Source organism: Macadamia integrifolia, chromosome 4 (assembly GCF_013358625.1).
Source record: "Macadamia integrifolia cultivar HAES 741 chromosome 4, SCU_Mint_v3, whole genome shotgun sequence".
NCBI classification, from domain to species: domain Eukaryota; kingdom Viridiplantae; phylum Streptophyta; class Magnoliopsida; order Proteales; family Proteaceae; genus Macadamia; species Macadamia integrifolia.
The window spans coordinates 26,655,408-26,671,351 of NC_056560.1; the positions used below are offsets into that span (position 1 = coordinate 26,655,408).

General features: G+C 37.9%; 1 protein-coding gene across 6 annotated transcripts in view; it reads right to left on the bottom strand.

The window, feature by feature from the left end:
* The window catches only part of LOC122077441 (GTP 3',8-cyclase, mitochondrial), a 19,514-nt gene extending 4,011 nt beyond the window's left edge, over positions 1-15,503 (bottom strand). For 3 of the 6 annotated variants that reach the window (XR_006139797.1, XM_042643387.1, XM_042643385.1), the window contains exons 1-7: positions 15,380-15,503; positions 15,123-15,280; positions 13,274-13,355; positions 6,463-7,122; positions 6,119-6,286; positions 5,837-6,028; positions 938-1,006 (exon numbers count right to left, since the gene is read on the bottom strand). Coding sequence is in view for 5 of the 6 variants with exons in the window: in XM_042643387.1 (XP_042499321.1) it covers positions 938-1,006; positions 5,837-6,028; positions 6,119-6,286; positions 6,463-7,122; positions 13,274-13,339 (1,155 nt within the window). In the remaining variant the exon portion in view is untranslated. The remainder of the gene's footprint in view (positions 1-937; positions 1,007-5,836; positions 6,029-6,118; positions 6,287-6,462; positions 7,123-13,273; positions 13,356-15,122; positions 15,281-15,379) is intronic. The other 3 variants (XM_042643390.1, XM_042643386.1, XM_042643388.1) reach the window with 3 other exon arrangements.
* Between the last annotated feature and the right edge of the window lie 441 nt (positions 15,504-15,944).

The window sequence follows — 15,944 nt, forward strand, 5'->3', positions numbered from 1 at the left end:
TTTTTTTTTTTTCTTGTGTTCTCAGTATCTGTGGAATCAGACACAGAGAATGGGAAGGGAAGAAGAAAGATGGGGAAGGAATAGGATCCTTCGGCTCTGATACCAAGTTGATGGAGAACCCTTAGGGAAGGGAGGGGAAATCAGAGTAGAGATGGGGAAAAGGAGATCACACTCACATATTCATTCAATAATCAAATTGCTCTCTAAATCTTCAGTCGATTACAACCAATATATAGAAAAATAGGAACATGAAATTCGAAACTTAACTGAAATGGAAACTAGCCTAAATTAGGAAACAACAATAAAAAGGAAACCAAAGCAAGGAAATAAATCCTACTCCTACGTTCAAGTCTGGAAACTAAAAGCATGAAATAAAATACTAGGTAAACTACTAATTTTATTTCCAACCCTTGTTGGACCAAAACCCTGGGCTGGACCGGTTCTTCTTGGCTCTTGGCTTCCAAAGCCGGTCATGCTGGTCCAACCAAGAAAGGGCAGCCGTATCTGCATCATCACGGGGCCATGCTCCCTTCCCACATAGCAAGCATTGGCAGATCCACGTGAAAGAAGAACCCACAGCCATCTCACTGATCAAGTCTCATTCCCAAAGAAAAAGAAAACCATCTTCAAACTGAGTCCAAAGTGAAGAATTTAAAGAAATGTCACTAGTTTCCAGTATTGTGAATGGCATTCTGGGGACTTAGTAAATCTCTAAATTCACTTATCCACTTCCCATACTTGTTTTGGGTTGAAATTTGACCAATGAGATTAGGGCAAATGCACCAACCTCATCTGTCAAAGTCTGCCAATGCAAAAGTGTGAACTTCTGATGACGCAAAGTTCACAAACCCTTCCAACATCTAACTAATTTCCCTTAAAGATTATATGCTTTTTGTTTGAAAGAAAAAAGCAATATGAAAATTCATATCAGACATACCGCTGCTCCAATTATTTCTTTCAGCCCATCATCATCCATACCACTACGAAGGGGATCTCTCAAGCTAACCTGTTATGGTAAAGACAAACTTGTCAGACAGAAACCATGGTTAGAAGACGGAAAATGCCCTGCAGGAGACTTACATAGTAAATCACATGATTTTCACCATTTTATTATATTAACACCAATCAACATGTTACAATCCAATGTATTTTATCGTGCATAATGGTAGACAGTCAGTCTCCTCATCATGTCCATCTATTGAAAAAGTCTCTGAACAGATGATTCTAGGAACAGTTATCTGTTTTCATAGTAGGTATAGCAGTGAAACATATTGTTTTCTTAGCTGTCAGAAACAGACCCAGACCGACAGGCCCAACCTATTGACCAATTAAGCCTGAAACCAAACTGACTGTTTAATAAACAGTCCGGTTTTGGTTTCAGGTTGTGCAATTTTTTGAGTGACCGGCCAGCCTCGGTCCAATTCAGTTGACCTGATTAGGGACCGATTAAGACCGAAACCTAATAAAGGCTGACACTAAGGACTGGGTAAAGTAAACCCATTTTTCAGCCCATCAACCCTCCTTTTATTTGTCACTTGCTTTACTCTCTTGTCTCCCCTTCCCGATGTGGAATTTAGGCCAGTCCCTCTCAAACATCTCCCATAATCCTGCACTCCTTGCCCGCACATGCCACCTGACGTGTCTCCCTCCTCTTTATATACACAAGTCACAACCCTACTTCCCCTCTACTATGCCTGAGTGATCTCAGAGTCTTCAAAGGCTTTCTTCTGATTCCCCTTCTCTTCACCAATCTCTGTACATTACACTTCTTGTGATTCGGTACTCTGATGGCAGAGCAAGGCCCACTACAACAGGAAGGAGGTTCGATGGCTGAACCTCACACACAATTTGGCCCACATTGCAGCCAGCAGCAACAGCAGCTGCATTCCCATCAGGTGGTAAAGGCAGCAACTGTGTTTTTCAAAAGAAGGTTGCAACTTCTTATTAAACCATTTTGGTGACAACAAGAATCACTATATGAGAGAGAGAGAGAGAGAGAGAGAGAGAGAGAGAGAGATTCTGTGCTCTGCTGCACTTTGAGGATCTTATCTGGTTTCTGAGGATTGAAGGAGAATAATGGTCCACACTCTAAGACCCTTAAAACAGAATCATTTTTGACTTCCTTTTGGTGCCAGTGTTAGAAGCTTCTACAATTCAATCATAACAGGAAACATGATTATCGAACAAAATTAATTGAGAAGGAAAATGTAATGATTATGCTTTAAACAGTTTGCAATCGACATAAGTTGTTTTCAGAAAGCAGATAAAGAGCTGATATCGGCATACGGCACATTAACAATCAAATTCTAATGGTGGTTGTACAGTAACATAGGATAGACTTACCTAAGCTACAGCTGCCAGGGGCGGATCCAGGAGGGCATGGTAACATGTGAGGGCTCCATGGCACCTCCAAACCATTTCAAGTTTTTGCACATAAACACCCTTACCAAAGTTTTTATATATTTGAAATGAAAAATATTTTTTTTTAGGGAAAATTACGCCCCCCTCCCCTGTAGTTTGCCAAAATTACAAGTGGGTCCAAGGGTTTGAGCGATTTACGCCCCCCTCCCCTAACATTGACGGTGCGAGTATGCTGTTACTTTTATACAACAAAAGACTTTGTTACCCCTTTAGTAGAGATGGTCCTAAAAGATAACCGTTGGAGAAGGTGGAGGCGTTTTCTCTGCAAATCACCCCTCAGCAACCAAACTCAGGTGGAGAAGAAGCCATACAACTCCAGCGAGGCTCAAATTCAGACCATTCACTTCGGTGAACGTTTGTAAGTGAACACTCAACCGAAACCCTCATCTGATTACTGATATATGTTTGGGGGATGAATCTAGGGTTTGGGGCTTGAATACTCTCAGTTCAGACAAGATGACCTGTTTCCCCCTATAAATTCTCTATATGAATTATCTTGAACTTATCCTCTACCAGCTGTGATCGGTGTGACCTGCTTCCCAGTTGGCAGTGGGGCAAGAAGCCAAATCATAGTGCTCTCCTTCCGAACCCCACCAAGTGATAGATTTATTCTCCATTGTCACTGTGAAGTAAAGATCATAGTTATATCTTTGCCACCATTTCTTCTGGTACCTGAATACAAAGAAATAGAAAATCCCCAGCAAAAATCCACGAATTGTAGTTCATAGCCGTCGCCGGTGGCATCATAGCAGTTGCTCCCAGAAGGACTGGAAGGTTAATTAAACGAATCCAGGACTGTTTAGGGAATGCTTTGTGCAAAAGCCAAACCAAGACAGGACCTAAGGCACCTCCCATGAAGAACCAATTGAGGGCTTCATAGTTTCCAAGTGTACCAAAAATCCTTTTGGGTCCAGCCAGACCCCAAATGACTGATGCACCAAAGAAGACACGGTCAGTTGGGCATGTCCATGGACTGTTGGGAGGGAGAAGATCATCGTTGCAAATGTTAGGGATAGAATGCAGTAGCCACCATGCCACGATGATGTTGACTGTTCCAGCTATTACGGTCCCAATGAACTCTTCCAAAGGAAAACCAGTTAAAAAGGAAACACATTAGTTGACTAAAGAAAACTTGTAAATGAGTATATATATCTATTCTGGAATGAAAAGTAGCTGGTAAAACCACCATCAGGGTATGTCCTTTTACTGCTTCATTAATCTAGTATATATCCATCTTCCTCATTTGAGAAGCACAGTATCGATGATAGATCTTCCCGCAAGTTAGCTTCAACTGGATTTGTTCTCCATCTCTGACCTAGCGGAGGTTGCAGTCGAAGGTTGAAGAAGAACGAAGGGATGATTTTGGGTTTTCCTCTTTTGTTGGTTTTAAGTGAAGGGTGTAATAGTAACTTCACTTTTTTATAAGGGCATTTTCGGCATTAAAATGGTGAAGTCACCAACTAACAGTTTAAAATTAACGGTGACTAACGGATTGGACCTAATTGTAAGAATCTTTCAAACTACATGGGAGGGGAGCGTAAATCGCTCAAACCCTTGGACCCACATGTAATTTCGGCAAACTACAGGGGAGGGGGCGTAAATTTCCCTATTTTTTATTATTTTAAAAAGGAATAAATTATAAACACTAGAAATCTATTGGTATTTCTACTTTAACACATAATTCTAACTTTAAAATCTATAGTGGGTCAAATGATGGAGAAGCTTCCCTCATTATTTCAGATTTACCTTGGGGTAAAATATAAAATAACATGACCCTTTGTGATCTAGGAATTTTTTTTAATTTCATGCTTTCTGTCCATGTTGCAGACTTGATAGGTGAGCATGAGTCCATGTCATAAGAGTACCCCGCACATGTCTAGCTAGACAAATTTTAACCCTAAGCAAAAACAGAAAGTGGTTAATAATGTCTGTTCTATTCTTCCTCGGCTTGGAATTTGGTGTGATCCCAGACGCTCAACGTTCCCTGGCATGATGTTGTCTGGTTTAAAGATTATATCCCAAACCACAGCTTCGTAGTGTGGAAAGCCCTCACCCAATCTCTTCCAACAGTCTATTCTCCAGAAAAGGGGGATTCCTCTTCCTCGCCTTTTTGCTTGTGTTGGAATGCGCTTGAGGATGTTCATCACTCATTCTTTGCCTACCTCTTTTCCTTTCATATTTGGGAAGGGATGCTCTCCAGATGCTGACCACATAGGAGAAGTCTTCTTGTTTTTAAAGGGGAGTGGAGATGGGTTAGCAGAAGTTCAGTGGAAGTCTTTCTGTGATTCAGTGAACAGGCTTGCTTTTTGTGCAACTATTTATCATGTTTGGATGGAGAAGAATTTGAGAAGATGGACCAAGAAAGCTAGATCTTATCAGCAGTTCTGGGATACAATCTCGTTTTTTGTCCGGGGAAAACTTGATCTTCACATTGGTTCAAGATTGGACACACTCAGAAATTGGTGTGTTTCTCTCTCTTGGGATCTTCCTATCCAGTTGTACTCGGCTGATAGAAATATTCTTTGAGGGTGATTATTGTTTATTTGTTCTTTCCTTCTACCTCCACTTCAGGAAGCTTTTATGTATTCTTTGGACACATTGAAATATAATTTATTATCCATTCCCCCCCCCCCCAAAAAAATGTGTATAAAGTACCATGAAATTAAAAGAGTGCCACTTCATTATAATAAAATCTAGTGGCGTTCACACACTATTCTTAATGAAAGCCATGACCCCATCAAAAATCACGAACATTCCTACTAAAAAACTTTCTTGACCTAATTCAATGAAATTTAAAATCCATGAATATACACAAATTCTTCAGAGCCACTCTGGGCTTTATAGTAAATTTCACTTTTTTGCACTTGCACATCGACACTTGCTCTCGCTCTCAAGTTATAATTGGGACCACTGCAAAGGTGAGGTACCAAATATTGAACCAAACCCATCCATAGATGGTGGCACCCTAATAAGCGAGAACTTATCCACCCCAAAAAAGGAAATGTGAGAACCACCCCTTCCATGGCCTACTCAAGACAAAAATATTGGTTCCATACCTAAGAGGTACAGGTCAGTAGGCTCCGACTGCCACTAGAACTTGGGGGAAAAAGGGGAGGGGGAGAGAGAGGTTTCTACACCCTTTCCCACACCCGCATTGAGGAGAGGGTTGATCATGAGGGAACCGGTATATAGATTGCATATTTTTCTACCTTTATTTTAGTGTAGGCATATATAATATAATAAAACAAGCACAGAGATTTTCCTGGCTGAAGGAGAAGATGACAAAAAGGAAGACTGAAACAAGAATACACAACATTCTAGTTAAATTCAGGTCCAACATGGGTTGACTAAAATCATGTTGAAAATTTTCAGAGAAGAGGATGAATGTAAGTTGTATTGAAGAAAGATTATCTACCTCAGAAGGACCAAAGAGACAAACTTTGAAGTTCCCATCAGCTAAAAGTCGCAATCTATTGCAACCGGCACAAAAATGTTCAGTCATTGATGTGATAAAAGAAACAGAGCCACAATACCCATCTAGCTTGAAATTCTTAGACGTATCTGATGGATGATCCTGAAGCCTTGTTAGACCTTTAAATTGTTGTACCTGCTCAATTATGACAAGTCATTATATATGCATTCATAAAGCGGACGAAGTTACCATGAAAAGGGATAACTGATCAAGTTTCTACCTTACCACTCTATCAAGCATCTCTGAATAAGGCACAAGTTTCTTCACATTCCAGAGATTTCCATCAAAAGGCATGAACTCAATGAACCGAACATTAATTGGTTTCTCACGTGTCAACTCCACAAAATTGCAAATCTCATCATCATTGAATCCACGCATTATGACACAATTGACCTGAAAAAAATAATATACAATGCGACACTTAACACACACCAATAGGAAACTTTTGACCATAATTCACATTAGGTGGGAAAATGATGAAGAAAATGCAACAGGCCTGTAAGACAGCACAATTAACTCAATAAGAAATGACCCTACAATGAAAATACTTTAGGTACGGAAAAACGTACTTTCACTGGATTGTACCCGAGATCAATAGCCGTATTGATTGATTCCATAACCTTTTCAAGCCCTTTACGCCTGGTCATGAACTCAAACTTTGCTGGGACCAATGTATCTAAGCTAATATTCACTGAGTTCAGCCCACATTCTTTCAACTTCGGAAGTTTTCTTGCAAGAATAATTCCATTTGTAGTCATGCCTAGTGTTTTCAGCCCTTTCAAGTTAGACAACTGTAAGCATATCTCTTCGATGTCTTTCCGGATGGTTGGTTCCCCACCAGTCAATCGAATCTTATCCACACCTGAGCTGACAAAGAGATTTGCTAAGTGGACAATCTCATTCTGTGACAAAATCTGAGGGTTAGGTGTAAGTTCCACACCCTCTGCTGGCATACAGTATTGGCATCGAAGATTGCAACGTTCAGTCAGGGAAATCCTCAAGTAATTATGCAGTCTTCCAAATGAATCAACTAACATGTCAGAAACTGAATTAGCTTTTGGTAAATCTTTTTCCAATTTAACACAAGAAGTTGCATATTCTCTTGACTGGGGTCTGCATAAATCACCACTAGCAAAAGCTTGGTTATTAAAACTTCTGAAGGGGAAAATTGAATAACTCTCGCTGTTGAGGTCAAACGAACAAATGTCAACCTGGACATGCAGTTTGAACTGTTGTTATTGATCAGAATTCCATGTAAAAGTGCTCCAATAATCAAACAGACTTGTAATCATCACAGCACCAGTTTGAATCAAAAGCACAAGTAGCAAAATTGACCAAAAAGACTGTTTTTGAGTAACTAGTTCAGGCACTTGAGGATTTTTTTTTTTTTTTTTGGGGGGGTGGGGTGTGTTAGCTTGTCAGTTAATTATGCAATTTTCAGTACCTAATAATCACAAATTTTACAAGAAGGCATGGTTTAAACAAATCCCCAGAACCAAAGGGCTAAGTTAGGTACAAGGTCCAGAGACTGCATTTTTCTTGCAAAAGGAACTAAAATGTACATAATAGAAGCTTAGCACTAGAAAGGTCATTAATGGAAACGCTTTTGGTAACTCCAAAGACAAATGGCAAAGTGAAACCCAAGTCAAAGACAACAATATGTTCAAAATTGAACTGTTATTAAAAAGGTTTGAAATTTCCGGATTTAGTTGAAGATGGAGCAAATGGAACAGGAAAGCTAGAACTCAAAATAATCAATGGCAACCTAGAGGTATCCAAGAGCGAAATTTGGTAGTCATATTATGTGACAGTTCATGCTTGAGTTATCAAGAGCTATGTGAATTTGTAAATGCTACACAATGGATAACATTCATGGACTCAGATATGGAAGCACAACATAAAAGCAAGACACAACTTATTTTGAATTACCAAAGGGGTAGATTGAATTTGATCACGAAGGGCCTTCGAGTCAAAGATAGATTCTCTCAATCAGTTGGGGAAGGCAGTTTTCTTTAAATATTTGACATTAAATTTTCAAACACCATGTCTGTTTAAATATATCCATACTATAACATAGGATCAATGTTAGAAATCTTCACGTGGAAATAAATTATCCAAAAAATTGATTTTTGAACTAAAAATTGTTCTTTTGCATTGAAACCTTCATGAGGAAATAAATTATCCACAATTTCTTTTATGAGAAAATACAGACGACTCAACCTTAATTTTGAACAAAGTAGGAAAATTTTGATTTTTTGCTGGCTAAAATGCTTCAAGGTTTCAAATAGCTGACAACGTGTAATTCAAGAAATTGATTCTTCACGGAGTGCTTGGTATGTGTTATAGATATAAAGATTACAATTTTGCTATTATTTGTGACTGTAGAACTAGTGACAGTTTTCGTTATTTTATGTTAATGATGACATGCTTGTTGCAGATAGAAGTTGAGATAATATTGCAGCATCAGAAAAGCTCATAATAATTTGCTAGGAAGGATTTCAGCCTGTTAACCATGTACATTGGAATAATAGCTCTTATTGGTGGAAAGAACAGGAGGAAAGTACTGATTACAATGCAATGCCATATTTTATGAATTTCAAGTAGATAAAAAGAACACAAAACCAGTAAATTCTCCATTTCTTGTTGATACTGGGGTGCCTTCATGTCAATCTCCGAGCAGAAAAGCAAATAACAAATGTTTCTGGTTGCTTCCTTGTCAACAACAGGAAGCTTAATGTTTACCATTGTCCATTGTGTACATGCAACCAGATACAGTGCCGACCAATACAAGCAATCAGCAAATGAATACAGAACATGGAATGTCATTCATTAAACTGATTTGAAGTGGACTTCATAATATGGGTGGTTCTTGTAGAGCTTCCATTGCTAAGTGGCCAGTATTTATATTGGTAGACTATATAAATGAACACTTTGGGTAAAATGATGAATAAGAAAGTAAAAAATTGTTATGTATTCACTCTTGGAACCGGATAAGTTAGTTAGGTATAAAGATTGCAAAGTGTGGAGTACTATGTGAGCTTGGATGAAACTTCAAGTGTTTGTAATGATTATATTGAGCTAAAGAATTCAAGAAAAAAATTGGTACTGATGTAGATCAAAGCATGAAGAAGAAGAGGACAAGAATCAAATTCAGGGAAAAAAAATTACGTATCCGCAGGTTACTGTTCATGTGAACATGCGGATACCCTTCATGTGAACAGTGATGTGGTTCCGTTTTGGTAGAGATTTGGTGGATCTTGATGGGTATAATTATTGATACTTCTTTAGTTTTAAGTTTCTACTTTGTAGTTTCTCTGTTTGGAAGTTTTTTGTCTTTAGTCAAGCCTTGGACAGCAAGACAAAGAGGATTGATTTGTTTCTTAATTAGTTCTATTTTTTTTTTCTCGCCAAGCAAATAATTTAGTTGAGTTGAGGAAAGTCTCTAGGAAGAATAAGTTTACTTTTTACTTTGTTTCATTTTTCTTTTTTATTTCATTTTTTTTCATTTGTTTCCTTTTTCTGAAAGTTTCTTTTTTGTAAGGCTTTGGCTTAGCCAATTTAAAGCCAACCATTGTAAGCTTTGAGACAACTAGACAAGATGATTAATGGAAAACAAAAAAAGTTGGTTTTATGCCATGGCTTTGGTTCTATCCTTCCTTCAATCTTCTATTCTCTATTTTTATTCCAATCAATTTTGTGGCTGTGATCTGAAGCGATTCAGTATAGGGTTGGTTCTTTGTTGAACTATCACCTACATTAAGCACTTTACTACTGTCACAACTCTTTTTCCCCCATCGACAGCTTCTCCCATCTCTCGTTATCTTCTTCTTTCTCTCCTACACTATTCTGCTGGTATTATCTGGTCTATCTTTGTTACATGATATCAGAGCATTATATTCAAGAATTGCAACCCTAGTGTATTGGTTTAGAAAGTCTTCAAGACATGAGTCACATGATATTTCCAGCAATCATCGCTGCTGGTTGTCATTGATGATGAGATCTGATCAGAAAGATTAAAGCACAGTCGTATTTGGGATCATAGATCCCGTCTTATGCTGATCTTGAAGGTTACTTGGCAGTTATTGGAGTCTTCAGCATCAATGAATCAAGCCAGTGGAGCATCATTAAATGTTGCAGAATTGTATATCACGTCAAAACTTACCTTTGACCAAGGTGCTAGGCAGGTCAGACCTGTCCATAGTCTGATCCCTTTTATTCTCCCAACGGTTGGAATTTTTCTTTTTCTTCTCTGCGTGGACTGTTCCTATAGTATGAACCAGTGTGCTTTGCAATGGGTTGTTCTCTGCAGTTGATAAGTTTTTCCTGCAGCATAATATACTACTGAAGTTGGCATGATCTGAAAACTCTGTTTTTCTGTTATGAGGCCTATTCCAAATGGGAGACTGCAGTTTCTTGTAGTCCATCCATTGGATCAACCTATAACTTTTGACATTATCTTCTTTTCTCTTAATGATTGGTCAAGCCTTTCTTCTGATCTGATCTGACCAGTTGCTGTTATCTTGCTAGAACAAATTTAATCTTTAAGAAAATTGTTGTTGTTGTTGTTGTTTTCTTTTGTGCTGGGTGTTGGGGGTGATTGTTTTCTTTCATATCCTTGATATATTTGTGCTTGTTCAGACATTTCTCTTTCCTTTTTACTCTGCTGTTGCAATTATATCTCTACCATGGGTGATTCAAACCCTTTGCTGATACAGTGAATGCTCAAATCACCACTTATCAGTGCTTCTAATTACCGACAGTGGCTCAAGTTGTTTATATCAATGCAAAGGTAAACTGAAGTATTTGACTTCAGCCTCACCAGCTGCAGACTTTAAAGATTATGAAGAATTGATGTGGGGGAATGATACCTTACTTGTATGGTTATGGAAAAATATGGATCCATCTATTGCTGTAAATGTCATGTTTCATTCTACAGTTAAAGGCATCTGGGGATGATCTCAAAGAAAGTTATTCTCAAGATAAGAACATGTCCCAAGTGTATGATTTGTATGAAAAGATCTATTCTTTTAAACAAGGGGACAAATTTGTGGGTGAATACTATAGTATACCCAAGGGCATGAGGGAAGAAATACATATTTATCAACCCCTTACTACTGATTTAGACTTTTCAAAGTTGGGATAAGGCTTTGTTGTTGTTGTTGTTGATGATGATGTCTCAACAATTAAACATGCAGAATTTCAAGTGGCTAAATTCCTTTCTGCTTTGTGCAACGATTTAAGAACTTGAGAAACCAGAACCAAAGAAGAAGAAAAGAGGAGAGAGATTAGAGAAACAAGAGGTGGAAGAAGAAGATGGAGGAAGGTTTGGAGAGAGAAGATGTGTTCTATCGCCACAACCATTATCTTTATATTGATATGAACAGGTTACATAATCAAACTGAAACACTTAGACAGGTAAGCCACCTAAGACTTAAGCCTAAGCATTATAGGAAACTAAGTTAGAATTACAATAGGAAAGAACATTCTTATCGCCTAAACTCCTAGATTATTAAGATAAGAAAGTGACCCCACGATATGGAGGTTCATGGACCTCCTATCGAGAATACATTCTCTAACAGTTTGAATTCTGATCTTCAACAATTTCATGACTCAAATTCTAGCTGGTGAAAAGTTTTATTGATGAATGAAGCATTCTACCATAATTAGCGCATTTGAGCCCTCTCACATTCTATACCTGAATCCATTTCCCCCAAGGACAGTTCAGCCTTGATGGCTGGTGGTTGTGGCGCAAATGCTGTTTAAAATCGCCCTGAATGGAAATAAATTTTTAGACATCAAAACAAAATATTTTGTTGCTCTTTTAGTTTTTAGTGATGTTCTATTACAATAAGATTTACAAAAATCTTCGATTTGAGAAAACCCCTAGCTTTTAAAAGTTGAAAATCACCCTACAACCAAAAATTCAGTTTTTGTTCCTGCACTGGGGTATTGACTTTTTATCCTGTTGGACTTTGAATTTTTAACTGTTTTTATTAGATTCATTTGGGAGGCTTTTGCTTATTTATGAATACTATCTTACGTAAATGGAAAGAGGGTGGACCTGGTGTAACGGTAAGGTTGGTCACGAGTTCGAGTCAGAAAAAGCCTCTCCTTAAAGCGGTGAAAGGCTGCGTACATTATGACCCTCCACAGACCCCACAAACGGGAGCTTCGTGCACTAGGTATGCAATTTTATCTAAAGCAAATGGAAAGATAATCACAAAGTCATTTACTTAAATTATTTTTGGCATAAATTAGTGCCAAACCTGGTTCAATACCAATAGAAACTTAATAAATGGAATAAAAGATTAAATAAGCGCCTTGCACTATGGCAACAGTCACCTAGACCCCAAAAAAACCGCTTGGACGCCAAGGCGATGCCTCGACAACTATGACTCTAATCTTCACCATTTCAAAAAGTTTTGGGGACTTTCGGTGCATATCATAGATCAAAATAGATTTGTGTGAAAACGCAATAAAGTTACATGTCTTTTTTTCTTTCTGTCTTTTGCTCCAATCACTTCTCTCTCTCTCTCTCTCTCTCTCTCTCTCTCTCTCTCTCTCTCTCTTTTGGGGGGGGGGTGGGGGTGGGTAGCATCACTAGATTAGGAAAAACAACTCAAACACTCGCATCAAGTTGATCTATATTTACATATTGCATAATAAGGTGTTTTATGCTTCAAAACTGCATTTTATATGTGTCATTAAGCACGTCCATACATATCATTAGCATATATTGCGTCTCTTTGACACAATACGGCACGTCTCTTAAAATCACCCCTCCAATATTCTGATACCGATAGTTAAATCCTTGGGCATATCTCCCCATCCCACTGATGTCATGTCCTGTCTACCACAGCTAATTTGAGTAAAATGAAGGGCCTAGTTATCCAGCAATTAGTGAAGAATGTTTCTTGCTGCCTGTGCACCCAGGCAACTTTATCAGATCAGGCAAGTCTTAAACAACCTCACAACACCACTTACATTTACTGCTTCTCACTTTATCCATTTCCGTCCATATTTTCTATTATTTTATCAATCTTCTGTTCAGTTATGTTCACACTTCACAAATCATCATGCATTATGAGTATTTCTCCATCATGTCTTAAGATAATTTGTTGGTATATATTTGTAATAAAGATAAAAATACAGATAACTAAGAAACGTAAAAATCTGTAACAGACATAAATATGCTGAGTTTTTTTTTTTTTCATAAATCTGCTGACTGTGTTTTTTTTTTTTTTTTTTCACTTTTCGGAGGGGGAAATACATTATTGTATTTGTTACATTCATAGAAAGAGATAAATGAATGACAGCTACCACAGGAAATTTTTTTTAAAAAAATCATCAGGAAATACATAGGAAGAGATATGAACATACCACACAAAGATTAAATCTCTTGAACCTTGAAGGGCGCTTCCATGCATTCACTACATGCCGCTGCATCGTTGAGGCTGAATCACTAATAGATAGATCAAAGATACCAAAATAATAAGAGACCTGTTACTTCAAAACAAACAAATCTAAAGACTAACATAGTTGAACAATAAGGAATAATGATTTCCCAACACTGAATTCCAATACTCTTTTAGATAAATCTCTGAGAGAGGTTCTTCAAATCAATAAGGATTACCGATTACCTCCCCCCCCCCCACCCCCACCCCCACCCCCCAAAAAAGGAAAAAATTGGACCAATCTGCATACAGATAAGAGAATCCAACCAAGTCTCCAAAGCTCACTTTGCCTATGGTCCAAATGTATCATAATTTTAACCATGTAGAGTGAAGAACTTCACCCCATCCAATAAACAATATGCCAAAACAAACACATTCTTCCAGTAGAAAATATGAGGTGTTAGAACTTAAGCAATGAAGCATTACCCAAAAGGCCTATAGGTGAGGAAATTGGGGATAGTGAGGGGAAAAGATGGTTCCATTACTGGGCAGACAAAGATTAACAAACCTTCCTTTTGCATTTTAGCTCCCTTCTAAGAGGTTCTGCTAGAGTAAGCTCTGAAATATCAAGAATTGCTCAAAAGAAAGTTTTTGAATCCAGAGAACAGCAGAAATGAGCTAGAAAGAATCGACTAAAAAGTACAGCAAAAAGTTGCACCTTGAAGCAAGTTCAACCCCCCAAACTACATCAATTACAATCCCATGGAGCCTAGATCCAAGCTTCATTCAATTCCAATCCCTTCTTCTCGATCCTGTATTGATCCACGACCATCCTTGGTATACATTTTTGATATCCCAAATGAAATTCACAATGAGGGTTTTTAATTCACTCCTCTATCCCATGTTGAGATTTTATAATAAAGTGCATTGGGATCAAGCTCAACTTCTTCGATTAGGCTACCACTCGGGACTTGGTTTAGCTGAGGATGGGATTCGCTACCCAATTAGTCTCCCTACACTACTGGGCACCTTTGGTCTAGGCTTTGACCCAAAAGTCTCACTTTGGATTGAGAACGTCCCCCTTTTAAAAAGTAGGGAGATCCATTGACTGAACTTGACAGGTTCCACTGGAAAGACCATCGCTACACAAGTCACATCACCATATTCGCATATTCACTAGTGCGGGTAAACCAGTGGTGATGAAGGCTGACAAGCACAATTGAACGGAACTGGAGTCTCACGAGGGATTTAGAAGTTCCGTCCAACCAGATTCAAAATAGTGATAAGAAATCCCTATGGCTGCAAATGAGTGTCCTGAAGATTGGATAAACTACTTGAACATCCATGGAAAACCACAAACGCCAACACCAAGACACATGGATGTACAAAATTAAAGCTAAAAACAACAACATAAATGCTACAAAACCTAGAAATAATATGTAGAATAAAAACCCAAATGGAAAGCTTTATTGAAGTTAACAAAACATAGAAGGAACACCAAATTTTGATATAAAAAACACAAATGGATGACTTTAGAATAATAGGCAGAGGATTTCCAACAACTGATAATTAGATGAATGTTGCACGCGGTTACCAACACAATCTATGGTTCCTCAATTCTGATTGGCGTTCAGAATACAGACCCTATGATTGATCAAAATTTCCCCATTTAATCCCTCAATATCCATCAAAAGCACCTTGCGAGCATGGGCAAAGATAAGGGAGATGCACTCTTATAAACCCAAACGGTTAATTGGATTCAAATATTATAACCAATATAAATGCATCAATTAAAAGAACCATAGCAGATTATTAATAAATTTCTGAAAACTCACAAAAGTAAAAGAATTCTGCAATTGTCACACGCTCACCAGCAACAACCAAAAAGTAACAATTATTGTTCGTTAGTTCCACCCAGTGTGAGAAACAGATGCCCTATACTCCAGACCGATTAAATCCTCCTTAAAATCTCCAAAAAGAACCTCAGAAAACCCTGCAAAAAAAGGAATATTGCTTACTTTCAATCAATTTGTGGTGGCAATATAACCAATCAAAAGAATCAGAGAGAGCGAGAGAGAGAGAGTGAGAGAACCTTAGCTCTGACGCTGCGAGTAGAAGCAAAATGGATTGAAAACTGGAAAGAAAAAGAAGATTTTGAAGAGGAACGTCGAAGTCGCTTGCGAAGGAGCGGCGTCAGAGCCTCGGATGAGGTAGATAATATATGAAAATGGAGAAGAAAAGGAATGGAGGCGCCATCTCAAAGAGGGACTTTGACCCTTGACCATTAGGCACGTGTACCAAAATTTGCCATGTGTCAATATTCATACAGTGGTCAAATCCAGTTCAAACTAAGGACAAGTGGTTTCCGTTAAATGGTTCACGATGTCAGAGATAGAAATCCAAAATTAAATCATTTATTTAACGGTTTCATAAAATGAAATTAAATTCGAACCGTTAATTAAATAGTTATACTCATTGACTTTTTTTAATTTTTGATAGAAAACAAGGTTCATTGACTAATCCTATTACAAGTACCCTTGTCATAATTTTGATTGTCTAATTATCAAGGGAATTTACCATCACTTCCTATACTCCTTTACTTTTATATTTTTACATCTCTTACTCCCTTACTCTTTTTAAATACCTAGATTACCTTT